The 27,488-nt window shown below is 45.8% G+C and overlaps 1 protein-coding gene across 3 annotated transcripts in view; it reads left to right on the forward strand.

Moving 5' to 3' along the window:
- The window catches only part of ASAP2 (ArfGAP with SH3 domain, ankyrin repeat and PH domain 2), a 136,275-nt gene that overhangs the window by 60,064 nt on the left and 48,723 nt on the right, over positions 1 to 27,488 (forward strand). For all 3 annotated transcript variants that reach the window (XM_083178529.1, XM_083178528.1, XM_083178527.1), the window contains exons 4-7: positions 5,476 to 5,550; positions 6,725 to 6,774; positions 8,753 to 8,882; positions 12,581 to 12,666. In XM_083178529.1, coding sequence (XP_083034655.1) covers positions 5,476 to 5,550; positions 6,725 to 6,774; positions 8,753 to 8,882; positions 12,581 to 12,666 — 341 coding nt within the window. The remainder of the gene's footprint in view (positions 1 to 5,475; positions 5,551 to 6,724; positions 6,775 to 8,752; positions 8,883 to 12,580; positions 12,667 to 27,488) is intronic.

The raw sequence follows: 27,488 nt of genomic DNA on the forward strand, positions 1-27,488 counted from the left end.
TCTGTAATTGTTATCAGCTGATCATATTCTACTGGGCAGACGTTCTTTGTGTGGAGTTAGCAGAAATGACGGCAATCGGTAAAACAATACAGTATATATTATCATTATCACCTACAATAAATATGTCCCCCTCTTTGATAACCTGTAGTACAAATCTGTGGGAATACTAGACCATCGGTTCTCAAAATGTGGGTCCTGACTCCAAAGTGGGTCCTGCATGGGGTTGCGACCCCATGTTGCTGACCATCAGGCTGATGACTTTTCTAATCTCAGTGATTCAAGGAGTCTAAAAAATCAGTTGAATTGTCTGTTATATTAGACTCCTCCCATCACTCTGTGCCTCCACAATGCTGCCATGTATGTGCTGTTTGCTGACCACACGTGTGATGTGATGACCTTCTGCAGTAACTTGCTGGGGTCCTGTCATTATTTTTATTGTCTGTTGGGGTCCCAGAGAAAAATAGTTTGAGGACCACTGTACTAGACCATTTAATATAAACTCTCAAATTCTTACCTGTGATGGCGGCATAAAGATGTACTGGTATGTTGTACATTCCTATTACAGAGTGGTTTAACTTACAGAGGTTCTATGCTTCCTGAGAAGGAAAAAATGACAGGTTATGGAATATTGCCAATATTATCTTAGTGCAACAGTTATTCATTTACCCTCACAGGGAGAAAATTAAAATGCTTTCCTGATCCTAAAAAAAAAAGGAATCGCATGTAAGCATACTGTTAAAAATGTAAAAGTTTTTAAAGACGTTGGGGTATTTATTGTGTGCCGTTATTTCCAACAGTCAGACGTATCAGCAAACATTTTGCAGCTGCATCCAACCGCATTGAAGCCTGTGCAGATTCCACTTTTTAAAAAGTCCTTACCTGCATTGTCGAAAACAGCCACTGTGTTGTCAATCAAATACACGTGGATTCCAACTGTCGTAAGATTGAATTCTGACTGTCAACTTGGACGATATTCTGAATCAGCATTGAATACCCAGCTTTCTATTTAAATCTGCACTCTCATGACCAATGGATGTCCTTCTTTTTACATAAATACCTCTTTAAACCTGTACAACTATGTATTATGAGATTGTCATGGTAGCCACTTTCACGTGAAATTGAATGGCGTGAGACAGCCTTTGATACAGTCCTTTTTTTCAGCATGCACATTCATAACTCAACCACCCCGTTCCCGTTTTCTCAGACTACTGACAGGTCTAGGTCCTTATGAATTTAGGAACTGAAATCAATTGTTTCCAGTTAAGCAAGACTTTCTTTGCAGTGACATTCATAAACAATAGTCTGTAGCAGTGTAGTTACTGAAGATAGGAAGGGTAAGTTGTATGAGGACATGCTGGGGAAAGTGACGGCTTCATGGTAAAAAAACCTGCTTTAAAATATAAATCTTTGTGGCATTGCAGTTTTAAATTGCTTCTTATTTTTTCCACTTCAGTTCTAGCTCCATGTGATCACCAGATATATGCTGCAGTCACCAGATATAGGAGGATGGCTGTTACAAGTAATGTTTGGAGCATGTGAAATATTTATCTTGAATCGTAGTCTTTGTTTCAGGTTCACTTTACCTTGACGTTATGCTGGTCATGAGCGATGCTATTTATAATATACAGTGTGTTTATATTGCCTGTTTATTTCCGTGGGTAGCCTATATATTTTTTCTTTGCTTATTCTTTATTTGTACTCCATTTTCTTCTACATTTTTTAAAGATGTAGAAAACATAATTTCGGGGAGACTGTAGCAGTATTGTTCTATTGTGTTATTTTGCAATACTTTTTTTGTTATTTAACAATACAGTTCTTTATTCTGTTCTATTCTGTGGTAAGCAGATCTCTGTTTTTCCGCTTCACGTATTACGTTTCTGTAGATAAGTGGTCCAACATGTTTAAATAAACCCCAGACAGCAATATACCTACAGTATTGAGACAGATGTATTTCACTTTAAATGATACAGAGGCAAATAGCAATTAGAGTAAATTATTTTTAATACAGTTCAATGTGTGCAAAACGTCATGTGGGCCTTCACTTCAGAGACCCATTGAGGAATACATGCGCTATACTGTGCCGTCTCAGACATCACTGGTGTAGACCTATTATTAATCTTCAGACTTAAGCCCAGCGCGCACGCTAGACTAAGTTCTCTACTGCCGATATCATTAATGACATTGGTGGTTAGCACCGGCGAACGATATTGTGAGTACACACTGACCGATACTGGTAATGATACAGTCAGCGATGTCACCCGGGCGGCTTCATGCCTTGTTGCCGATATAGTGAACATTGAACATACAGCACTGATGACAGGTGGGGGTGATGGTTCGATATTGATGCACAGGAGTTAATGATATATTAACTATATTGAGCTTACATGCTAAGTAATTTCTTAAAAGATGTCGCTCAGAAGGACCAAAAGGCACCTATAACCTCCGCGATTTGGGCCCGATTTCACCTGATTCCGGTGGATCGGGCCGTGAAATTGGCTCAAGTTGCTTGTGTATGAAGTTAGATCTGCTCCAATGCACGGTCCCGTGCGCATCGGATCAGAGCCGGAGATCATACATGCTGCATGTAAGATAAATCTTATGTGCAGCCGCCAGCGGCGTATCGTGGGTGCTTTTTAGCATCCGATGCGAGGGGACGCAGAGAGCCGGGTGGGAGATGCTGGTACCGTACGAGGGCGAATTTAAAAAAACGAAAACATACAAAGGAATAGGTGGCCTCTGATTGGCTGAGAGAGCTCTCTCAGCCAATCAGCTGCTGCCCATTCATTTGTATGGGTTTTTTGGTTTCTACTCTCGGCATCCCCCTTGCCCGGTTGCCTCCGCCTGCAGCTCCCAAGGAGTTACATGCGATAAATTGCATGCGATTGGACAAGTGCCAAATCGTATGTGAGCATCCCGGGGAGCTGCCAGGATAATCAGCTGCAACTGGTCCTTAGGACAGGTCAGCCTAGTATAAGAGGGCCTTTAGCCTCTATTAAATGCACATATTAGAAGACATATAGAAGATTTATACCGTCTAGACCATGGGTCCTCAAACTGCGGCCCTCCAGATGTTGTGAAACTACAAATCCCAGCATGCCTTGCCACAGTTTAAACACTCCCTTATAGCAAAACTGTGGCAAGGCATGCTGGGATTTGTAGTTTCACAACATCTGGAGGGCCGCAGTTTGAGGACCCATGGTCTAGACCATCATTAAGTTTACCCTTTATGGACAACATGCATTAGCTTGACAGGTAAAAGGTAGACATTGGGTAATATCGACAGATACAAAAGGTCTAAACAATTGTTAAGAATGTTTTTGGGTGTCATTTTGTACCTATCACAATCAATGGAAACGTATACCCTTGACGGACTCGCTTTGTCGGCATACTTTGGGCACAGTGGCTGGGTATGCTCGCCACAGGGCACGATTCTCAGTTGTAGTCCTCATAAATAGTAAAAGTTAGAAAAAACATAAAAACCCCTAAAAAAAAATCTCAACTTTTGTGTGTCAACCATTGTCAAATCGACCTTTTATACCCGTCGACAGCAAAGTGAGGTCTTAAGTGAATACTGTTTTCTGCTTTGCTCCCTACTCTGAAGCAGATCAATAATGTATACTCATTGTCTGTCATATTGCATGCAAGTTAAAGCCCAGGGCTGTAACTAGGGATGTGGAGAAGTACCGTCTCCCAGGGCTGTAACTAGGGATGTGGAGCAGTACCGTCTCCCAGGGCTGTAACTAGGGATGTGGAGCAGTACCATCTCCCAGGGCAGGGCTGTAGCGCCGTCACTGTCATTCCTCAATGGTACCTGCTTTTGGCTTGTAGGATGGTTGTAACAGCAGCCAGTATAGCTGCCCAGAACCACCTAAGGAAACTGGGCAGGTCCATGCTTCCCGCATCCGGCGGCCATGATGTAATGTGTTCAGGGGTGGTGCAGGCAAATACATCTGACTTAATAAAAAATGCTTAAGGACATAAGGCATTACTGTATGTGAATGCATTGGTTCTCATCATATAAAAACAATGATCATGGCATTAGCAGTAAGTATTATATGTGAAATAAAAGTATTGGCACACTACTGTCTTCCTAATGGTCCTTTGGTAAATACTACAGATGAATAATAGAAAGATGGTTTTATTAAGTCTGAATGGCTTGTTTTATAACCACACCCTGCCTTGTATGTGAACAGAAACGCAGTATTATCTGCTCACAATGCATAGTTCCTTATTGGTGATTTACAGCCACACATCACTAGAAGAGCCCCATTGCACTGTGACAATCAGCGTATTCACCTCTAGGCTTTGACCTTGCTGCTGCTGCTGTTGCCGCTGTGTTCATGCGCCAAGTCCAGCAACACCAAATACCTGTTCTGTTCAATGTGTTATTACAGCATAACTGCATTTTGTGTTCACACAGGAGTCCTGTCCTCAAGATACCTCATTGAAATATAAAAAATTCCCGAAATACAGAGATATCCGAAATTTGAGCTGTGCGGGTTTGGTTTTACTCAGATCTCAAAGTGGGATCTTATTGGCTATCGGGTGTCACATGTTTTAGGATAGCCAGAAAGTCCCGCTTTGAGAAGCGAGTAAATCCAGATAAAACTGAACCCGCACATCTCTACCCAAAAGGCTTCTGGTCCCGAGCATTTTGCATAAGGGATAATCAACCTGTATTGTGTTTGAGTCTGATTTTGATAAATAACATTGCTACCATTAATTGAATGCATATAATCCAATCAAAATTCTTTAGCTTTAAATATAGGACAAGCTCAGCATGCTGATGGAGGCAGTGTCTAGAGTCCTGGGAGTGGATCTAATTAGCCGTAGATTCCCCCTATGCCGCTGGACAATTACCATTCTGACCGATTCAATTAAAGGCCGTACACACTGGGCGACTTTGAGCTAAAAGCCGCTTAAAACAGCAAGTTTGAGAGGCTTTCAGCTCAGAGCCGCCCAGTGTGTACGGCCCGGCGATGAGCGGTGATGCGTTCTCCTGCATAATCGCCTGGAAAGCCGCTCATCAGCTTGGAGCTATGCAAAGGCCCCCAACCCCCCCCCCTGCTGACCACGCCGGGCATACACACTGAGCGGCTTTCCATCGCTGTCCATACACGCTGGGCATAATCGCCCAGTGCATATGAACCTTAGCAAAGACTACCCCATGCATTAAGATGCAGCCTCAGGAGCTGCAAGGAAAAGTAAGAGCCATCCTCTGGGATTTAAAATGTGTCAAAAGCTACTGAATCTGCAATATTTCCGGAATGTTCCTCACCTTTACCCAAGGTTTACTTACGCTAACACCCCTCCCCCCCCACATAGAATTCCCACTGGTGTTGTGCAGTTTTGTACTGTATGTGTCAAAATGTATAGCATGCTGAGGGTTGTAGTTCTGCAAGAGTTGATGAACCAAATGTTGACCTCCTCTATGCTAATGCAACAATTACAACTTTGTCTTTCTGCTTTTTGCAGGTCCAGAACATGAACAACATTATAACATTTCCACTGGACAGTTTACTGAAAGGAGATCTGAAAGGAGTAAAAGGGGTACGTGAGCTCATGTAACCGCCAGCAGTGTGTGATAGATACCCGAGTTCCCACCGGCTAGAAATGTGCCAGGCTTGTAACCTTGGTATTGGCTTTGGTGGATTTCTGGGCAGACATGTGAAGGGGTGTTCACACGGTGCGATCGAATTGAATGGCAAGCAAAACCCATTGGATTTGGACTATATAGTACAGATCTGTACTACAGATGGAGCGCCTCTCATTATTGCGCCGGAATCGTCAGAATCTGTCCACTGGCGATCGCCGGCGGAGAGGCGCTCCATCTCGGCTGGGGGACGGGAACTCTGTCCGTCTCCGCTTCAGGGAGACGGACAGGGTTAGGGTGGGGGGGGTGCGGCGAGGCAGCGGGAACCCGGGGCGACCATCGGCGAGGCGGCGGGGAACCGGGGGTGAGCCCCGTTGTAAGGGGACGCGCGCGCATCTCCTTACGGCGGCTGGCGGGGGATGGCGAATCCTCCGCCATCCCCTGCAAAGATGGGACCCGCTACATCTCTATATAGTCTTGCCTTCACGGTTTATTATTCCATTTGATTTCGATGCCGCTGGCCTGCACATCGGGATCAAAGCGACATAAAAACTGAAAAACGTTATATGACCATCTGAAATGGAAGGCACGGACGGCACGAGGATGGTGTGCGGTGGAGGGAGGGGGTATGCTGCATTGAGCAGCATGGAAATGCCTTCGATCTTCCACATTGAAGGCAGTTAACTTTGTTCGATTTCAATTTTGCTTGTCCAACTCGAACCGTGTGTACGCTCCATAACAGAAACTACATTTGTACAAATTATCATTTGATCCAATGTAAAGCTATATTATGTAAATGTAAAACACAAGAACCGAACTTGTGGCCTTTGCAAGACTCTCATAAATTTGATGTAATTACAGTAGTAGCAAATTAAATTTGAGTGATCTGCTATGGTCATAGAAAGTAGCTGCATGCCAAATCCACATTTTGGGATTTCATTAAATCATTTTACAGAAGATTCCGATGAATACCCTGAGCAAACGAAGTTAAATCCCAATTAAAAGCACATGAAATTTCTTTAGCAAGCGTTTAAATGTGGCAGCAGAACAAGAATGCTTGTAGCTGCCATTTCAGTTGTGGGTTCTGCGAACTTGATGGCACCTAGTAAGTTTATTTACATTATTTTCCAGGACTTGAAGAAGCCATTTGATAAAGCATGGAAGGACTATGAAACAAAAGTGTAAGTTATCGCCAGCTGTCTGCTCCGGGGAGATCTGCGCTCACTCTCCTGTGTGGGTTGTGATTGTATAAAGTGTACATTCTGACAGAAACCAAGCATGTAGACCCATAAACTCTCCGCTGTACACAGTGGGCGACTGAAAGCAGCTCAGTTTCTCCGCCCAGTGTGTCCAGCCATGATAGCTGATGCGTGCTCCCGCATCATTGACAGCGGCTACCGTTTATCTGCTGGCATTTTTCCCAGGGTCCAAAACGTCCCGACAGTTGGAATCCTGGCTGTTTCGACACTAACTCAACAGACAGAATTCAATGTACTGAGTTGTGGAAAGTCCGTAAATTGTCAGAAACGGACGCAGATTGTCAGAAAATGGCCATGCATTCGATAATCCGAGGCTGTTCCGACAAAACAGATATGACCACCTTCAATGCTGTCATTAATTGAGCACTTAATAGGCAAGTGCCGCTATTTCCAATAGTACCCCCCTAAGTCCTGGCTTGGGATTTGTCCTCCTACTCACATTCCACTCCACTACCATTTAATCTTGGTTATTAAATTAATTCTCCAGGTATAGAAATGTCTTTTTAGCCACTTCCAGCTTGGTGGGTACTTAAATATCTGTATTGGAGAACGACTTGCACAAATGCAGGCATGATTGGGTGGCTGGGGCGCATGTCTTGGACGGGTTGTGGATACATTTTCAGTCATGATATTTTTCTTTACTATATTTGAGGTTATTTCTGGTCATGTCCACTTTCTTTCCGCTCTCTGCTGATGATGTTGAATCTCAGCTGAGAAACACTGCATCCTGCCCCTGAGATTGCTATCTTGTTATCTTAGGGGCCTTTTTCAGAGGTGATAACAATATTGATCTTGCGGTGCAATTCCGAATTGTAGTTGCCTTGATGATATTGGCACACTGTGGCCGTTTGGGAACAGGAGTGTAACTGAGGAGCATTGGACAAACAGGAACTTGCCTGACCCATTTCATAGTCATGCTGAGGCCAGTGTCTGTGTCTGTTTAATGCAGATTTACTGGCTTCTGCAGTGGTTCTCTGGCCCAGTCTGAGTAACCTAAGGCAGGCGTGTCCAAACTGTGGCCCTCCACACATCCCAGCATGCCTTGCCATAGTTTTAGCATTCCCTAATAGCAAAACTGTGGCAAGGCATGATGGGACTTGTAGTTTCACAACAGCTGGAGGGCCATAGTTTGGCCATGCCTGACCTAAGGCCTTTCCCTGATGACTGATGCCTGTCCAATGGTGACATCATGCCAGGAAAACTATGTATTGTGTGCGCAGCTCTGATTATGTTACCAAGGTCTAGATGTATTCAGCTTCAAAAGTGATACACTGAAGTCGTCAGGCTTAAGGTCAACACCCTCAAAAGGCCGACAGGCGGTATTTCATGCCGTCCCATCCACTGGGGCGTGGAGGGAAAATAGAACAGTGTGCCAAGCAATGCAAGGGGACGCGGTGCACCGATACGGTGTCCATGGCGACTGTGTCGACAAACGGGACGAAAAAAACGTGAATAGCCGATGTTAACTTTTCACGGTTTTACCTTACCTTAGCCTATGTCGACCTAACGACCCTGTTGACCTAAACCCATGTCGACCTACAGCGTGTCTTCCTTCAGTGTTCAACCTAATGGATGTCAACTTTCCAATTGTCGACCCAATGATCCGAACTCCAATACATATGGATATACTTTGTGTCTGCCCCAATTCTCCAGTAGCCCTTTGCTGTTTCCATATATCTATATGTATTCATAGTGTTGCCTTACACACACTGGCTGCAGCTGCTTTGTGTGCTGCAGTCTATCCATTCCCCAGCACTAATAACAACACAGAGACCTCAGAAACAATGTTCCTGGTATTGATGTGCTGAGCCGCCTGACAAGTCGCACCTGCCTCCTCCGTGCGTAGGTGTTATGGCCACAGGATTGTCACTTGTCTGATCTATTTTATTTTTAAATTCAGGACTAAAATAGAGAAGGAGAAAAAGGAGCACGCCAAGCTGCACGGGATGATACGCACAGAGATCAGCGGCGCCGAAATCGCTGAGGAGATGGAGAAGGAAAGGCGATTGTTCCAGCTACAGATGTGTGAGGTAACAGCGGCTGGTAACTGCAGGACAATGCATTGTGGGAGAAAATTAATTACTCTGGTCTCTAGCGAGACAAGTACATGGCGGAATCATTATTAGTAGTTATCCCCCTTTCTGTGCGGCAGTATATACATGTGGGCATTATACACCGGTGCGGCAGTATATACATGTGGGCAGAGGCGTAACTAGATATTCGTAGGCCCCATAGCAAAAGTTTGTAAGGGCCCCCTATATAGCAACTGATGGTGATAAATGTATGCAAAACATATTAGTTTGACAGCAAAGATGGGCCCCCTTTAGCTCTGGGCCCCACAGCAGCTGCACCCCTTGCACCTGTGGTAGTTACGCCCCTGCATGTGGGCATTATACACCGGTGTGGCAGTATATACATGTGGGCATTATACACCGGTGCGGCAGTATATACATGTGGTCATTATACACCGGTGCGGTAGTATATACATGTGGTCATTATACACCGGTGCGGTAGTATATACATGTGGTCATTATACACCGGTGTGGCAGTATATACATGTGGGCAATATACACAGGTGCAGCAGTATCTCCATGTGGGCATTATACACCGGTGCGGCAGTATATACATGAGGTCATTATACACCGGTGCGGTAGTATATACATGTGGGCATTATACACCGATGCGGCAGTACAAATGGAGCGGATTTATCTATCCAGGGGATGGCGACGCCAGCCGCCATCCCCTGCCCCGCGCCATTTGTATGCCGGAAGGGGACGCGCGCGCATGAGGTGCGCGCGCGTCCCCTTCCGACGGTGCTGCCGGCGGTCGCCCGGTGTCTACACCGGGTCCCCGCATCCCCCTGAAGCCCCCCGCAGCCCCCTGAAGCGGGAGGCAGACAGGATTGCGTCCGCCTCGCCGCCCGGATACTGAGACGCGCGTGCGTGGGGGACGCACGCGCGTCTCATTCAGATGGAGCGCCGTGTTGCTGGCGGATCGCCAGCAACATGCTGCTGGCGATTCGCCAGCAACAATAAGACCCGCTATATCTGTATATACATGTGGGCATTATACACCGGTGCGGCAGTATATACATGTGGGCTTTATACACCGGTGCGGCAGTATATACATGTGGGCATTATACACCGGTGCGGCAGTATATACATGTGGGCAATATACACCGGTGTGGCAGTATATACATGTGTGCATTATACACAGGTGCAGCAGTATATACATGTGGGCATTATACACAGGTGCGGCAGTATATACATGTGGGCATTATACACCGGTGCGGCAGTATATACATGTGGGCATTATACACCAGTGCAACAGTATATACATGTGGGCATTATACACAGGTGCTGCAGTATATACATGGGGGCATTATACACAGGTGCGGCAGTATATACATGTGGGCATTATACACAGGTGCTGCAGTATATACATGTGGGCATTATACACAGGTGCTGCAGTATATACATGTGGGCATTATACACAGGTGCTGCAGTATATACATGTGGGCATTATACACAGGTGCTGCAGTATATACATGTGGGCATTATACACAGGTGCGGCTGATGAATGTGGGGATCTTTACCATAAACGAATCCCCATAGTTTGTAACCTTAGGATCTAGCCACAAACATTAGACATAGTTGTTTCCATAGAGCAAGCCCAGTTTGGAATATACTAGCCCTTGGCATCTAAAATGTATTCCAAACTGGGCTTGCGCTGTGCGATAACCAGATAAGGGCTTAAGGTTTGGACACACAATGTGATTTGATTTTGTCTATCCAATTTTGACTATTGGATTTTGGCTAAGTGCATTTTAGATGTACTTCAGATTTAGACTATCTTACAATTTGGCCCTAGGCGAGATCTCCAGGAAAGATAGGCTTGCCCGCACTGTCTGTTTTTTTTCTTCTATTTTATACTGACTACACGGTGGCGCGCATCGGCATCGAATGTGGCTGAACAGTATGCGATTCAGACTCTATTCCCTTTTTGACTATATACTCAAAATTCAAGCCATGAACCCAAATATTTATATTAGAAATGTCAGATTTAGATCAAGTGTAAAGAAGTTTACAAGTTCAGCCTCAGTAGTAAATACCATAAATACCGATTAATCTTGAGTTCACAAAAAGGTTGAGATGAATGAGATTCCAATACAAAAAAAAGAAATGATGAACTCGGTGAGGCAGCGTCGGCGGTGTACTTGCAAGTTCAGATTAGATACATACATATGTGGATTCACTCTCCCGGAACAATGAGTACTCCTCCCACATCGTGTCCTATTGAATTGGGCTAAATAGGGAGATAATGCGGGGCTAAAATTATGCAAACAACCTAATGACGTGGAATCCTGCCCCCGAGTGCACAGTTGCTTCCCTTCTCCAGGTTCTCCTGGGTAGGAGTAGTAAAAAAGTATGTATTTACAAGCAGCAGCGCCAACCGCTTGCAGGCCCGTTCCCCCAGGGATTGACTGCGCTGTGTGAGTCAGGCACCATGCTGCATCCAGGATTCAGCATAAGGCTTCACACGCCTTCTAATCCTGCCCCCAGACTCTTGTGCAACCAGCCAATGGGAATCTAGGGGAGGGCTTAAAAGGAGTGTAAAGACTGATGCTGAGTTCCAGGTGCCGCGCAGCACCTGATTTACACAGTGCTGCAGATCCCTGGGGCAATCAGCTAACGCTTATAAACATACATGTTATGGTGCATGTAATATATGTGGTAGGTGCACTATATGGTCAAAGCGGTTTACATGGCCATTCCATTGCCAAAAACTGCCGTAATTTGGGTTGGCACAGTTACTTTTTTTCCCTGCTCACGAATCGGAATCAGCTTCTGAATGTCGTTACTGATTTCAGCAGGGTTCTTACTGTTGAATGGCTTGGCCAAAAACTCAGATTGAAATATTATTTATTTATAAGGCGCCACAAGTGTTTCGCAGCGCCATAAAAAGAATAGTTTCTGGAGTCTACATTCGGATATGTATTGCCCATGAAGTGTACATTGAATACACTGGCAATAGCATTGGCACTATTAATTAATTAATTTATTAATATGGACTATGAGGTGTATTCAATGTGTGTGGGGGGGTGGGGGGTGGGGGGGGGGGAGCGGCTGATGGCACTCGCCGTTTCCACCTCGCCTGTTCCCTGAGACGAGGTGGAAATGGTGATTGTGGTCATAAAAATGACGAGGCTTGCCACAAAATGCAGCAGGCTCTCTGCATTTGTGGCAAACCTCGCCGTTTACGGGAATCGGACGGCGAGGATTTCCCCTGAAAGTAGAATAAGTGAGCGGCCAGTGAGGGGGGGCTGGGCGGCAACAATGGCTTTTCGTCGCCAACAAAAAAAAAACAACACCGCCACCCACCAAGCGGCATTGAATATACCCCTATATGTTATTGACACTGGTCATAAGTGGGCACAAATAAATTAATAAATAAATATGCAATGAAAGCATAAGAACAAGGTAAAACAAAAAAAAGATGTTTTCAAGATGAATCTAGTGCATTGTATATTGTAGTATGAGGCATTGAGGTTGTACTGGAGACAGCAGTTATCTCTGTGATGGCAGGTCTAGTGATGTCCATTCATCCACACAGCATCAGGTCCCCTGGTCTCATTCTTGTCACTTGTAATCATCCTTTAGGTTTGATGGAACACGGTAACCTTTACATCTATATACGCTTTGAACAAAAATGTTATCTTCTTTTACAGTACCTGCTGAAAGTTAATGAAATAAAGATAAAGAAAGGAGTTGATCTGCTGCAGAACCTAATTAAATACTTCCATGCACAGTGCAAGTGAGTGTATTACATTTAATCATTATTCTTTTTTAAATTGAATAGTTCCTACAAATAACGCTTGTTATAACCACAGTAGATCTGTATATATTCATTATCGTACAGATAAGAGGGGAAAGTGTCATAGGTCGGTTGCATGCAGCATCAATCGTCCCTCAGCGCAATTAAATTATCTGCAATGTTTGCTGAGCACCTTCCTAAGGATTATGGTAATGCAATACAGCAAATTTTCCTACTGTCCTATATAGAATGTGAGGGGAATTGACAGTGTAATGGTTAGCGATACTGCCTCACAGCGCTGAGGTCATGGGTTCGATTCCCACCATGGCCCTAACTGTGGGAAGTTTGTATGTTCTCCCCATACTTGCGTGGGTTTCCTCCAGGTACTCAGGTTTCCTCCCACAATCCAAAATTATACTGGTAGGTTAATTAACCCTAGAATGTCTGTGTGTGCTTGTATATGTGTAGTAGGGAATATAGATTGTAAGCTCTACTGGGAAAGGGACTGATGTGAATGTTTATATATTCTCTGTAAAGCGCTGCGGAATACGTGTGCGCTATATAAATAATTGGTAATAAATAATAATAATGTTGGTGGCCGTGAGTTGCCCACATTGCAACCATCCCAACAGCACTAGAATGTAAATTCTCCACCATGTTAATCATTTTCTTACTTTCTGTTCATGGCCTTGCTGTGCCGTGTTCTGCCTGCGATTAAGGTTCCGTGTGCCATCTGTACATCTCTATAACTGAAGTGACCAATCATCGCCCAATGGGTGGCTTCATCCTGAGCAATCACAGTCCCATCAGGTAGAACTTTGTCTTGGCAGGATGCAAACGCTTTAGTTGATGAACTCCGCTGTCTCTTGCATAGTAGATTAGTTTGTGCATCCGGGTTTCATTGCCGTCCCCAGCTGCGGCCAAACAGTTCTGAAATGCTACTTGATTGCAATGATTTATCACTATTACAGTAAACGTTTAGTACGGAAGCACAGAGGAAGCACACTCCATGACACGCTAAAGGCCCAAGGGGGTCTCTTATTGTCATTGTTCTTTTACGTTGATTGTTTTATCTGGGTAAGAACCTGATGTGAATGCATGGAAATGAGCACATTTCACCTGTAGAGATGGGAACATAACTGCACGGCTGTTTATAGCTATCAGTCACAGTGCAGCGCTTCCTTGTGCCTCTGTGTCAGTCACACATCATCTGCTTCCATGTGATAAGGTATTTATATACTGTCTTCACTTCTGACAATAGTTCTACTTCATGTGTTTTTGCAGCCATCCTCCGTATACAGCTTTGTATAACAAACCTTATGGGTATTGGGTCCCGCAGAAGTGTACACATCATTATATAGACAGAACTGAATGTACATTTCTCTGTCTATGTCTCCCCCATCATTGCAGTCCTCATATCTGTACTGTGGTGGTGATAATAATAAATGCATACAGTACCACATATAACTGTGACCGGTTATGGTACAGATGATAGACAATGTCTAGGTAGTCAATCGCTACATAGACCATTAATTGTCGACCGTTACTAAGTCGACGCTGAAGGGTCAACACTGCCAAAAGGTTGACAGTCAAAATGTTGACATGAGTTTTTTTCAGGATTTTTTGCTGTCTATGTAATCGTGCGTTGATACTAAAGTATGATAAACCACCTTAAAAAAAAAATCATGAAAAACTCATGTCAACTTTTTTACTGTCGACCTTGCCTATGTCAACCATAAGCTTGTGCTAGCCTTTTGGCTTTGTCAACCTAAGGAATGTTGACCATTTTTAGGTCACTTTCTAGTCACTGTTGACCATGAGCGGTCGACCTAGCGACATTCCACCTAGACATTGTCTACCCAGTGACTGCATACAACTATGAACCCCGAACGATCTTTAGTTGTAGCCGTGGATTTCCCCCTAGGTGTCACCATGCACCCCCCACCACCAATCCCCTCATTCCTACAGAAAAGTGGTCAGCAGGCCTTAACTTCTTACGTGGCAATTCTCCCCCATACATTAGGCCGACTTGTCCTAAGGACAAGTCAGACCCAATTCTCCTGTGAGCCACCCAGCAGCTCCCCGGGTGGCTCACATATGATTTGGCACTTGATGGGCCATTTTTACAAGTGATACATCGCATGCAATTTACCACATGTAACTAGTGAGCTGCAGTGGGTGGTATGGAGCAGCAGGCGGGCGGCAGGTGAGGAGCTGCAGCGGCTGGTGAGAAGTAGTGGGGCAGGCGGTGATCAGTGGGACGGGCAGCGGCGGGTATTGGAATAAAAAAAAAACCCGGTCAAATGACTGGCCGGCACTTTAAGCCAATTTGGCGGCTAGTCATTTGACACTTTAAAAAAAAAAAATACCTGCCGCTGCCCAGCGTGTCCGTCCCACTGATCATCACCTGCCCCACTGCTCCTCACCGGCCGCTGCCCACCCCACTGCTCCCCACCACCGCTTCAGAGATAGGACACACTGAAAGGGGTGTGCCAGTGGTGTGGTACCGCTGGCACACACTTCAGAATTGGACCTGATATATTGCGGGTGCTAAACAGCACCTGCGATATGCCGCTGATGGGTCCGATCCGACAAATTGAACCTGCAGCAGGCACAATGATCCCTATCACAAGAGGCATTTTCATTTAAGGTTTCTTGTGGCCACTTACTGTATATGGAACCACTTGTGAGTAGAACACAATACATGAACAAGGTATGAAAAATATCAGTGGGCTATTACCAGCAAGTCCTGTGGATCTTACGAACTGCTTTGGGTCACGGCTAAACGTGATTTTTTTTATTTTCTTTTTTACACGGCTATCCGTCACAGCATTACACATTCACTTTAATGCCACGCTCATAGATGTTGCTTTCCCAATCGCCCCAGAAATGCTTTTTCAAGAGTAGGCGAGTGTGCTTCACAGAGTGATAGCATACATGTTGGGAAGCATCAATATGACCGAATAACAAGTAATTGCATTGTCGTTTACACTTTTTAAAAGAGTGGTCTTTTAAAAAGTCCACTCTCTTATCGTTGTCGTTGGAACTATTTAAAATGAGCGATGTAGGAAATAACAGAAGAGACTCTAGTAAGGCTGGGCTGTTAGTCAGTAGTCTGTGTATAATCGATATACCTCCAACATTGACTTGGTTACTACTGTTGTACTTAAAGAGCTCGCACTATGGGAGCCCCCTCCCCTGCTGTGTCCTATCATAGACTGAGCCGTGTGCGATTCTGGCAGCTTCCCAGTATGTCACTTCCGAGCTCACATGATTAGGAATTGTTCCCTCACTACCGAACCAGGAAATAACAAAGACCGTCACTGGCTGCATTAGGGGAAGCATAATACAGCATTGGTCTGTGTTCCCCGATACTGCATGATAAAAGGAGCTGTTATTGCACAGACCTTCTATCCTGGAGATACTGCACAGGCGATAGACAAAATATTTCCTTCCATCCTTATGCCAGTAAATTGTATAGGTCACCATTTACGAACATACATGTACATACTTGTATGTGTGGACATCCTGCTCATTAATTTAGCACTTTTCCATATTATTACATATACAGCTTGTTCATTGGTCTTTAAAGTTTGTTTATTAACTCTTGCTGAGAAAATGGCATTTTAAGGTCACCGCAGGCCAGAGACCTCTTACTGATTTAGAAATTATCTGCAACATTAACAGGTAGGTACAAGCTTGGTGGGCCTGAAGGGGAATTGTGGACATATCTAGCATACTGCACGGATGCCAAAAGAATGATGTTATACGCATGTGGAGTGCTGCCCGCCGTGTCACAGTGCAGGAGCACGAGTGCTGCCCGCCATGTCACAGTGCAGGAGCCCGAGTGCTGCCCACCGTGTCACAGTGCAGGAGCCCGAGTGTTGCCCGCCGTGTCACAGTGCAGGAGCCTGAGTGCTGCCCGCCGTGTCACCGTGCAGGAGCCTGAGTGCTGCCCGCCGTGTCACAGTGCAGGAGCCCGAGTGCTGCCCGCCGTGTCACAGTGCAGGAGCCCGAGTGCTGCCCGCCGTGTCACAGTGCAGGAGCCCGAGTGCTGCCCGTCGAGTGACCGTGCAGGAGCCTGAATGCTGCCCATTGTTCACAGTGCAGGAGCCTGAGTGCTGCCCGCCGTGTCACAGTGCAGGAGCCCGAGTGCTGCCTGTCGCGTGACAGTGCAGGAGCCTGAATGCTGCCCATTGTTCACAGTGCAGGAGCCTGAGTGCTGCCCGCCGTGTCACAGTGCAGGAGCCTGAGTGCTGCCTGCCGTGTCACAGTGCAGGAGCCTGAGTGCTGCCTGTCATGTCACAGTGCAGGAGCCTGAATGCTGCCCATTGTTCACAGTGCAGGAGCCTGAGTGCTGCCCGCCGTGTCACAGTGCAGTGCACCTTTTTTTTTTGTCACCCCCATGGTGACATCAGGGTGTGGCTCATACTCTTCTTGTGTTGCCACTGTATGCGATAAACAGTTGGTTGGGAGTAAGTGCAAGTCCAGATGATGATGACAGTGGCAGCAGGCGTCAGTTGGTGGCATAGGCCTCCACATGCTGTGGCACATGAGCACATTCCCTCCAGTGGCACTGAGCATTGCTGCATTGCCTTTTGCAGGTAGCACATCTGTCAAGTGTTCCGTGGGTAGATCATCAGAGACTGTGTAAGGTTTGAGCAGCAGAGACTGGGACTGACGTTAGTGTGTAACTGTAGAAAGGCAAGATCAGGGTAGTTATAGGAGAGATGAGTCGTTATGTAGAAGACGAGTGGATGGAGTTGAGGTGCAGGGTCAGAAGAGGAGGACTGTTGGTTGTCACAAAAACTTTCTCAGGTGCACACATACCTGCAGATGGAAATGTATAAGAAACGTTAATGTAACTATAGCTTATGTTTCTACAGCATATTTTACTATGGTTAATGTGCAATGTTAATGTCAGGTCCACTGTAGTAAAACATACATCAGATAATGGAGTGCACTTGAAGTGGTAAAACAGCCTCTAGAAAGTAAAGAATAAGACCTTTTATACTTAGAAAAGGTTGTAGAGCTGCGAGCCAGCCATTATTCAGAAGCTCTCCCAGCTGCTCCAAGTAGGACTGTTCCATACATAAAGATAATAATGTATCCACTGCAGAGGAACCAAAATATTAATACCGGGTTTCCATCAACTCCAAACACTGTCAGTTCAGAAGAGGGTAACAGACGTTGTTCCGGGTGACATGTGGACATAGTAATCTTGGGAAGCCTCCCTTTACATGCCAGCACACTGCAGCCACTTAGAATGGGCAATTGTTGCATTACTCGGCAGCTTCGCGTTCAGTGACTTAACCACAGACCGGCATTTCTGCTGCAGACCAGGCCTCCTGCATGTCTCTGCATTCTCTCCAAAGTGGTCTTGAAGTGAAATAAAGTATCACAGGTCCCTTGTGGCTCCTGCTTGCTCCATTTACAGTCTCTGCAAACACTGCAGGGAAGTCAGTCTCATTACAACACATTTAGCCAGATTAGAGGCTGGCAGCTGCCTCTGGGTGTGTTGGAGGGGTTGCAAGTCCAGTACTGAGCACACCTTATTTACAGCAACAGAAACGCAGCAAGGAATAAGCAGTGGCCCTGGCTTTCCTGTGCCCTCGCAGAATGTCAGAACACATCACAGGACATTATCATAATGTCCAGTGACAACACGTGATCATACTTGTTAGCAATGCGGTTCTGTCCCTCATAGCGGCCCCTGGTAATACAGTCAGCTGGGCACAATTGCTCCGCATTCTCCAGTTCCTTTCATTTAGAGCACATTTCTACAGTATATACTTTAATCTGTCTTCTATGGCCAAACACAAGCAGATCTGTCCTATAACCATTTCCTTAGCAGACTGGTCTAACTGGTTTGATGACTGTACATTTTTCCTAGATGTTAATCATTTATTATCGTCCTTGATAAGAAAAATACATTTGGAAGGTTTTGTTGCCTTCTGTGTGCCTGTTGTGTGACATAAAATGGCAATTTAGGAAAGAGGTCACATGGCTAAAATGCAATTATGTACAAACATGGGGTGTATTCAATGATTTTTGCGAGCTGTGACAGCGAGCAGCGCTGAGTGCTCGCTGTCACAGCTCGTACGGTCAGTATTCAACTGACCCCCTGCACACACCGTTTCCCCCTCACAGGGTTTTTGCAGCTATGGGGAAATGGCGTGTGCGCCCGCTAAAACAGCGAGGCTCGAGGCTAAATGCAGTGGGCTCCCTGCATTAGCCGTGAGCCCCGCTGTTTGGGGGGAATCCTTACTGTCCTCTGACAGCGAGGATTCCCCCGGAAGTATAGGGTGAGCAGCCGGCACATGGGGGGTTAAATGGCGAGGGTTGCTTGTTTTCGGGCGATTCTTGCTGGTTAACCCTCTCGCCGGCCTCATTGAATATGGGCCAATGTCTTGATTCTTTGAGCAAACAAATAAAACTACCTGTGTAGCAGCGTGAGATTTTGGTACGCACCACCCTCATTCCTTCGGGTGTTTTATATAGATTTTATATTCTATAGCAGGGGTGGCCAAACTGGTCCTCAAGATCTACTGCTGCCCATACCCTATGTGAGGTGACTGCGTTTCAAACTAGTCCAAAAATTGCGTGTTGCACATACTATTTGTACTGATGTGCGTGGGAGTGCACATAACAAGGTAAAATAGTACTGTGAATGGGCACCTTACTAACAGTCCATGTTTTCCAAATCTCCTAACTGGTGCACAGCTGTAGTCATTACTGTTACATTTCCAAACCTGCTGCATTCATTCCTACTATAGATCCACAGGTTGCCTGGTGGGTTATGCTTAGGCTGCGGCTGGGAGGGGTTAGGGGAAAATAAGGAGTAGGGCGAGTTTCTGACCGCAGGGATGCCACTGTCGGCATCCTGTTGGGATCCCGTTCCCAACCCTCTTGAAGTATGCCCAATCTGTGTGGTTCCCAACATGGAACTGACAGTGGAGAACCACTGCATCCCTCTGAATGACAGCAATAGAATCCTGGTATTACGTTTGGACAGGGAAAGAGAAAAGGGGGCACGTGGGTGGATGGCGTACATTACACATTGTGGCATAGAGCATCGAAACACGAAGAAAGAAAAATACATGCATCACTAGTATGTTTGTTTATGCTGCACACATGCGTTGTACAGAATGCATGCTGAGAAGGCAGGACCGGTACAGTATCTGGGAAAGAGAGGCATGGGTTTATTTACTAAGATGGGATGTTGCTATGGGCAACCAATCTAATTCTCTTTATTATATTCTAGAAGGCGCTAAATAAATCAGAAGTAGATTTTCATTGGTTGGTATTGATCTCATATCTTCAGGCAGTAGTGACATTTGACGCGACTACTGATCTGCGCTCTAGCCCTGAAGAAAGTCACTAGCCACTGATCTATCTTTTTATTTTTATCGTGCAGTGAACATGAATACCTGACTCAAACCGAGCACAAACTCCAGTGTATTACACATTCAGTGTCAGTGAACCTGATAGAAAATTCTAAGCTCTAACCAGTCATTCAAAAAGGCCTTTGAATCTATGAGCTGAAAGAAATCAGTCATCTGAAGAATGTTCAGCCAACACTAAGATCATGCAGATCTGCCGCTCCTTTCTTTGTTATGTGATTTCTCCACATGCTTTGTACTGTAAATCTGTAATAAGATAGAACACGGGCAACTGTCGGGCAGATAAAATATATCTATTAGCATAGAAACCGCTTTAAAAGCAGATTGTGATTATGTGTTTGCAGAAATATGCTGCGATTGGCTTGAAAAATATGTCCATCAAAGTGACCTTATCGGGAACAGCGTTGGGGTTCTGGGCCCTCGCTGTCTTGGGCTAAGATTTATAACCTGGTGTTTCTTGTGCACATAATCATATCCGTTTCTATTAAACTTTACGAACTATCTTGTTATATGCACAAACTCCAGTACTGGCCATTTTTTATTTTACTTTTGTTTAACCTTATTTACTGTAGGTCAAAATAGGCAATAAATAGTTAAAAAAATTATATATATGAATAGTGAAATAAGTAGGAAAGAACAAGATGGGAAGCAGAATTACCAGATTTCCCCCATTTTCAAGAACATTTACCATCGCGTTTCCACCAACCCAACAACAGCATTAGGGGGCACTGCGCCTGGTAATCTGAATATTCGCAGTACCGGTCCTGTGCAGTTCAGTGAATTAGTCCCCAATAGTAGTGTATCCATTCATTTATATCAAACTCATTATCGTTAGATGAACAGATTATAGCATTGCTGTCTTCTAGGATTTGCCACTTGCGTACAAAGATGATGCATCGGGCATCTGTCACACTTTGTCCATCGCAACAGAGACCCATTGTCTGAGAAGACTGCTTTTATGTCGCCACCCCCACTCCCAGTTACCTTTTGTCACTCACACTGCGTCCTCATCCAAGACCGTTGCAGCATATGCACAGTGGGACACATAACATTGGGCAACTGCGCAAATTCCGGCTTTACGCTTACCTCTGAATACGGCCAAGTGTCTCTAGCAATCTGGTTCACTCTGCCACATTTGTTACCCTAAAAAGTAACCCTAGTTTCAGATCAGAATCAGAATCAAATTTATTGGCCATGTATACTTGTGCACACTAGGAATTTGACTTGGATTGCTGTGCAACAGCCAGTTAGGTACAGTTAAACAGTGACAGATATGTGAACACATATAGGTATAGGCTACAAAGTACCCTGGAAAATATAGATGCAGGGAATACATACCTGCCAAGCAGCACAGTGCCTAGGCTGCCATCAACAGCGCCATTGGTCATTGCAGCAGCCAGACAGATACCAATATAAGCAGAGACAGTACAGTTATCACACAGGTAATGTATACCGGCCAAGCTGCACAGCACCTAGGCAGCCATCAGCTGCGCCAGTGGTCATTGCAGCAGCCAGGTAGGTAACAGTATGAGCAAAGACAACGCAGTTACAGCAGAGACAGTACAATTATCACACAGGAGATATGGGGTTACATATGGCTGAGTGCACAGTTCCTAGGCAGCCATTTGTGACGCCATCTTGAAGGGCTCAACAGGCCATCATCCTGTAGGGAGAGCCAGCGTGGGTGGTGGGGGGTGGGTGCGGCCGCTGCAGAGTTCGGCCGGAGCTGGTGCGGCCTGCTGGGGGGCGGCTTACCGGCCTCTGGGTGTAATGCAGTCCTTCAGAAGTAATGTTGGTTTGTTGTTTGCCTTCTGGTTTCCTTCGGTTGAACGCCGGTATAACGCTGCTTTTAATAAATAGCTAACACTTTATAACTAGACCCTTCAGACACTAGACCCCTAACGTCCTAAAGGACTGACGTCCCAAACTAAACTGAATATATCAGCCTACGTAAACAAGTGTCCATCCTGATTTCACTGCCCCTCCCAACACACCTCTCCCCACCAACAAAAGGTGCTTTTCAAACCTAGGTCAGTAACACTATCCCAATAAAAGATAATTACCCGATAAGATCATTATATGAATGTTGGATAATGCAGACACAAGATGACCAGCTGCCATGAATGTAGCCAATTAGGCTAAAGTTGGCCTACACTAGAATATACACTAGATTGTATACACTAGAATAATCTCAGGCCCGAATGCACAATTCTGACAGGTCGTGCAATTGATAGTGTGCACATTGTGAGGAATATTGATGTTCCCGTTCCCTCGGGTCGAGAGGTCAATCCTCAGATCATGCATGCTGCATGTATGTTCCATTGGCTTTGCTTGTGGTCGTACGCAGATCGTATGTGCTTTTAATGCACATACGATCGCTAGTTCGACCACTCTTACGACCTGGACGTTCTAGTGTCTGGCCAGCTTAAGGGGGGTATTCAGGGGCAGATTTATTAAGCTTTGTGAAGTGATAACATGTCTGGTACTTTATCACCGGCCAATCAGCTTCTACCTGTCATTTTTCAAACCAAACCTATAACTACACAGTTGAGAGCTGAGTCGCCGGTGATAAAGTACCAGCTACATTATCACTTCACCTTAATAAATCTGCCCCTCAATCTCAATCTGTCTTCTCCCACAAGAGTTGAACAGGGGATCTCGGCAGAACGGACCCGAGTTCACAAGCAGTTGTGCTCGTTCTGCTGAGGACTGCCGGGAATTGACCAGCTCCCGGCTGCAAATCGCCTCTTCCCATCCGCAGCTCGTGGCCACGCCCCCTTCTCATCCCGATGCAGACGGGACATTAAATCCCGCCTGCAAATTCTCGGTCGAGCAGACAGAGTATCAGACAGGGTCACGGCTGTGACGACACAGCTCGACAGCCGTGACTTAAGATTTAATACCCCCCTAAGACTCTTATTTGGGCACCTATCGGCTGGATCATACAAGGCCGGACTGACCGAAAACTGCAACAAGACAGAAAATAAATCTAAATCTTCTGTAGTTTAGACCCAATAATGAGGGAATAAGGTTCCTACGGGCGGTCTCAGTATATAAATACACTTCATTGTACAGGCCAGGATTTTTCATAAAAAAGCAATGGTATATCGTGCACTTACAATGAGACACATGTGACCATACAAAGGGCCTTATTCTGATCGGTGCGGATTTCTCCGCATGCGGTCGTCCCGCCGATGGTTATCGTCTGCGCATGTGCAGAGGTCACTCTGCGCATGTGCAGGCGATTTCGCCGCACGGATTCTTTACACGCCGCACAGGGGACGTAGAGGGGCGTGAGGGGCTACTTAGCCTCATTACCCTACGCATACGCCCCGCGTTTCATGGGCGTTCCCATGCAAACGCGGGGCGTATGCATGGTAATGAAGCCGTGACGCGTGTGTAGGGGGCAGGCATCTGACATCGCCGGATGTCAGCTGCCCGCCCCCATACATGATTTCACACGGACAAGTGTCCGTGTGGTCTTGGGTGGCGGGACCTGGTGGAGCGTGCGGCCCTGCATTCGATGTTCGGCGACCATCGAATGCAGGGGCTGCTCCTAAGATGGAGGAGGCGTATCCCCGTCCACTTTCATGTGGACCGCCACATATCCGCGTACGGACGGAGGTGGCGATCCGTATGGAAGGCGGGGATTCGCCTGCACGGTCCTGGCCGCATATTCTGATCGGGCCGCACCGATCAGAATAAGGGCCAAAGAGAGGTGGTGGTGTTTGCTACACATCGTGTTTAGTGATAAATGAAAGCCTACTACTGCAAAGTCTACAGATCCGCTATCCTGATTAAAAGCAAAATACGCACAGTATGAAGAACATATGCCAAACCTATTTTAAAGATAGCTTTATTATGTTGTATGGAGAGGATCAAAGGATAAGGAAACAGACATTTCTCTTCCTATCTCCCTGCTACTGTCTGGGGTCAGCCAGCATGTGGTTTGGCGTTCTATAGAGCGATAATGATCATTTAACCATCTTATGGGCCAGGCAGCCATGAGAATCTCAGGGTAAGGGGGGGTTGCGGAGACGTTTTGTGATCTTTTCTTGTGAAAAAAGTTACATTAAATTCTTTGTTTAGTTTGGGAACATGCAGGGATGAGCGCCCCACTGTTCTAGGCTATTGGTTCAGCGCTGAAGGTCGCAGCTTTAATAATAGTACAGTTATTTCCCGTTTGCATTAATGGTAACTTCAGTCTATGATACATATGGCTTCATCGCAAGTATTACAGCAGGAATTATTGTATTCACTTGTATTAGTATTATGTATTGGCTTTATGACAAAGATAACTATTTAAATAGCCACAATGTATGCAAATTTAGTTTGTGTAAATAAATTGATAGATGAATTGCCTCCACTCCATGCGAGCGACCACGGCGAACAGAGTGTTCCCAGGACGCCTGCACCCAGCAGTGCGGGCGTGGGGCAGCGGCGGGTAGTCTCACCCATGTGTGTTCCTATGGTAATGACCCAATGGCGCAAGTACTGGGGGCGGGCAGCTGACATCACCAGATGCCAGCTGACCGCCATGTTCCCCTCCAGGACACACGCAAAGCTAAGACACCTGAGAGTATTTGGCCCTGTAGGCTGAGAATGGATGTATCTGCAAAACCTCCATTTGTAGCCATGCGGGCGAATTCGCCCTGTGAAGGGGTGCGGGGCCATGTGGGAGCGGTGGGCGGGCTTTAAATGACACGCAGCGCTGCGTGTCAACCAGAATATCCTCCTATGTCTCATCTTCCCTTGGGATTATAGTCTTGCTAGTGTGGCCCCAGCGTTCTGACAAACAATGAGCCAGCAGCTATATATTCAATGGATGCGCGATCCATTCCAAAATTCTTTTGAAGAAATGGATAGTCATCCATTATTCAATGCAGTGGCCAAATCCGGATGCTCACCTAGCCGGCGTGGGGATTGGATGAGGAAGGCAGCGGGAGCCGGGACGGGGCCGGGTGAGCTGCTCTCACCTAACCCGGCGGCTTCATGGGTGAGTAAAGGAGGCGTCGGGAGGCTGGTGCCGTGTAAACTGCTGCTGCTGCTCACCCGGCGCGGTCCTCCCTGCCTTATCTGCCACATCTTTTAATGTTGGATTGAGATTGCCGGAAACATGGCCAAAAACTTTCGGTTTTGCCTGTGTTTCCGTCAACAGCGGATGGATTAGCGGCTTTTCCGTCCATCTACCTGATTTTCCGACCTGCCGGAAAAAAACCCAGCTAGCATTGATCAGATCGGAACCCTTTCTGACCTATTCATGTCGAAAACTGCCATCTTTTCGGCAAGACGGCAGTTTCGACATTAATTGAATATACCCCATAGACTGTCATATATAGTATTGATAGTGAATAGTATAGTAGAGCTGTACTAAAGACTCCTCAACAACTGTACTCGGGAGTAGCCTCTAATCTAAAGGTGCATACACACTGTACAATTTTTTTGACCAATTTGGTTGAAAGACATTTCCATTGAACCCAGTGTCCTGGACGGAAGATGTTGACAAAAGATATTGTCAACAAACAAACGATGAATGATGATGCGCATACCCGCCAGTTGTTCATCAAGATTGTTCGTCAACTGTGCATGCAGCTCAATTTGAATATCTTTCAAAAAGAGCCTATAAACTGTAGCTAGATCTTTCTTCTTTCGTCTGTCGTCAATATCTTTCGTCAACATCTTTAGTCCAGGACACTGGGTTCACTGGAAATGTCTTTCAACCAAATTGGTCAAAAAAATTGTACAGTGTGTATGCACCCTAATTAGTCTAATACTACAATGATCTAAAAATTTTAAAAATGTAATTTCAGCTTTTGGCAACAAAAACATGTAAGATAAGAATGAGAGTTTTGGCCATATATGTGGGATGACTAATGTGCTAAAGGAATCCAAGCTTTGTGTACCTTGGAGTAAGTTCTCGCTCTCCCAAAACTAAGACCATCGATCACCTGGAGACACCGCATTAGAGCAATCACGGGGCTGAAAAAACAACCTGCCAGAATTTAGCACATAAAAGCAAAAACAAAGCTCCCCTTGCCTGTGCTTTTTATTTTTAGATTTTTGATTTTAACAGACTTAATGAATAATGTTCTATTTATGTTTAGAGAGAACTTTCAATTTCTCCATTGCTTCCTCTGGGGGATAACATCAATGAATGATTGAACTGGCAATGCTGACCACAAGAGCGACATGTGTATATACAGTACAGTATCTATTTCCATGTATGATGTGAGGACCCGCCACAATACCAGCTACAGAAGGCAGGTGGCAGGGCACGAAGTTCTGATGAAGACGGAATGCTGCTATGGACAAACAATCAGATTCTATTATCTTCTAGAAGGTGCTAAATACATAAGAAGTTGAATTTGATTGGTTGCTATGGGCAACATCCCATCTTCCGTAGAACTCCCATCTTAGTAAATTTACCCAAAGAGTATGGTTACGCCCCCCATGTTTTTGCTTCTCCAACCCTTAAGGCCCCCAATACACCAGAACGATATTGTACCCAATCTCATCTTGTTGTATGATGGATTGTTTGCAGATTGTGTGCTGGTGGGGGGATTGGTCCTCTGGTCAGACGTGTTGCATCAGTTAATCAGTTGGGATTGGAAGCCAATTGCATGCGCTTTTAAGCACGTGCAATCGGTTGTTTGACTGGTCATACAATTGGCATCATTTGATTGGCAGTTTTCAGGCAGTATAAGTGCATACAATCGATTTGTGAGATGACCAGTCGTATGCAGCAGCTGGATTGTATGACTGATTGTATGACGGATTGTAAGTACATTGTGTGTCCAAAAACCAACAAGGACTGCCGGGGAGTTGAAGGAAAAGTTGGACACAATCATGAATGTAAGACAGGTCTTTCTGATGTATGGCCACCTATAGACTTCCGTCCCTCATGATTCTACCTTCTCCAGCCCATAGACTTCAGTGACATCCCTCAATAATCTACCATCCTGCTGTGTGAAGGAAACGAGCAGTGATCTTCCATTATGGAGGAGGGTGGCTGCCGCAATGTGGGCCCCTCTGCTGCCATCCCCGGCCACTGCCACCGATCTCCGCACACCCCTGTCCCCTGTACGGGGCCAGCGCATGCGCAGTAACTTCATGTATACTGCGCATGCGCTTTTCCCAAGCCTCCGGGGGCTGCTGCAAAGGCTTGATCGGGTTCCCGGGTCCGGCCCATGCACAGTATGGTCTGCGGTATTGCGCATGCACGTAAACCGTTTTGGGGGCTGCCGTGGCATTTGCGCAGAGAGAGGCATCCCGGAGTGAGGGAAAACCTCCCGATGGGATGCCTTGAATGACAGGCAGGTCAGACTTCCAATAGGAAGTCACTGCCAGTCACAGTGAAGCCAGTGCAAGAATCGCATGCAATACCCCGGCAAGTGACTTGGCAGCTCCCTGTCGGCTGGA

The sequence above is a fragment of the Crinia signifera genome, chromosome 3, assembly GCF_055691185.1.
Source record: "Crinia signifera chromosome 3, ASM5569118v1, whole genome shotgun sequence".
Lineage (NCBI taxonomy): Eukaryota > Metazoa > Chordata > Amphibia > Anura > Myobatrachidae > Crinia > Crinia signifera.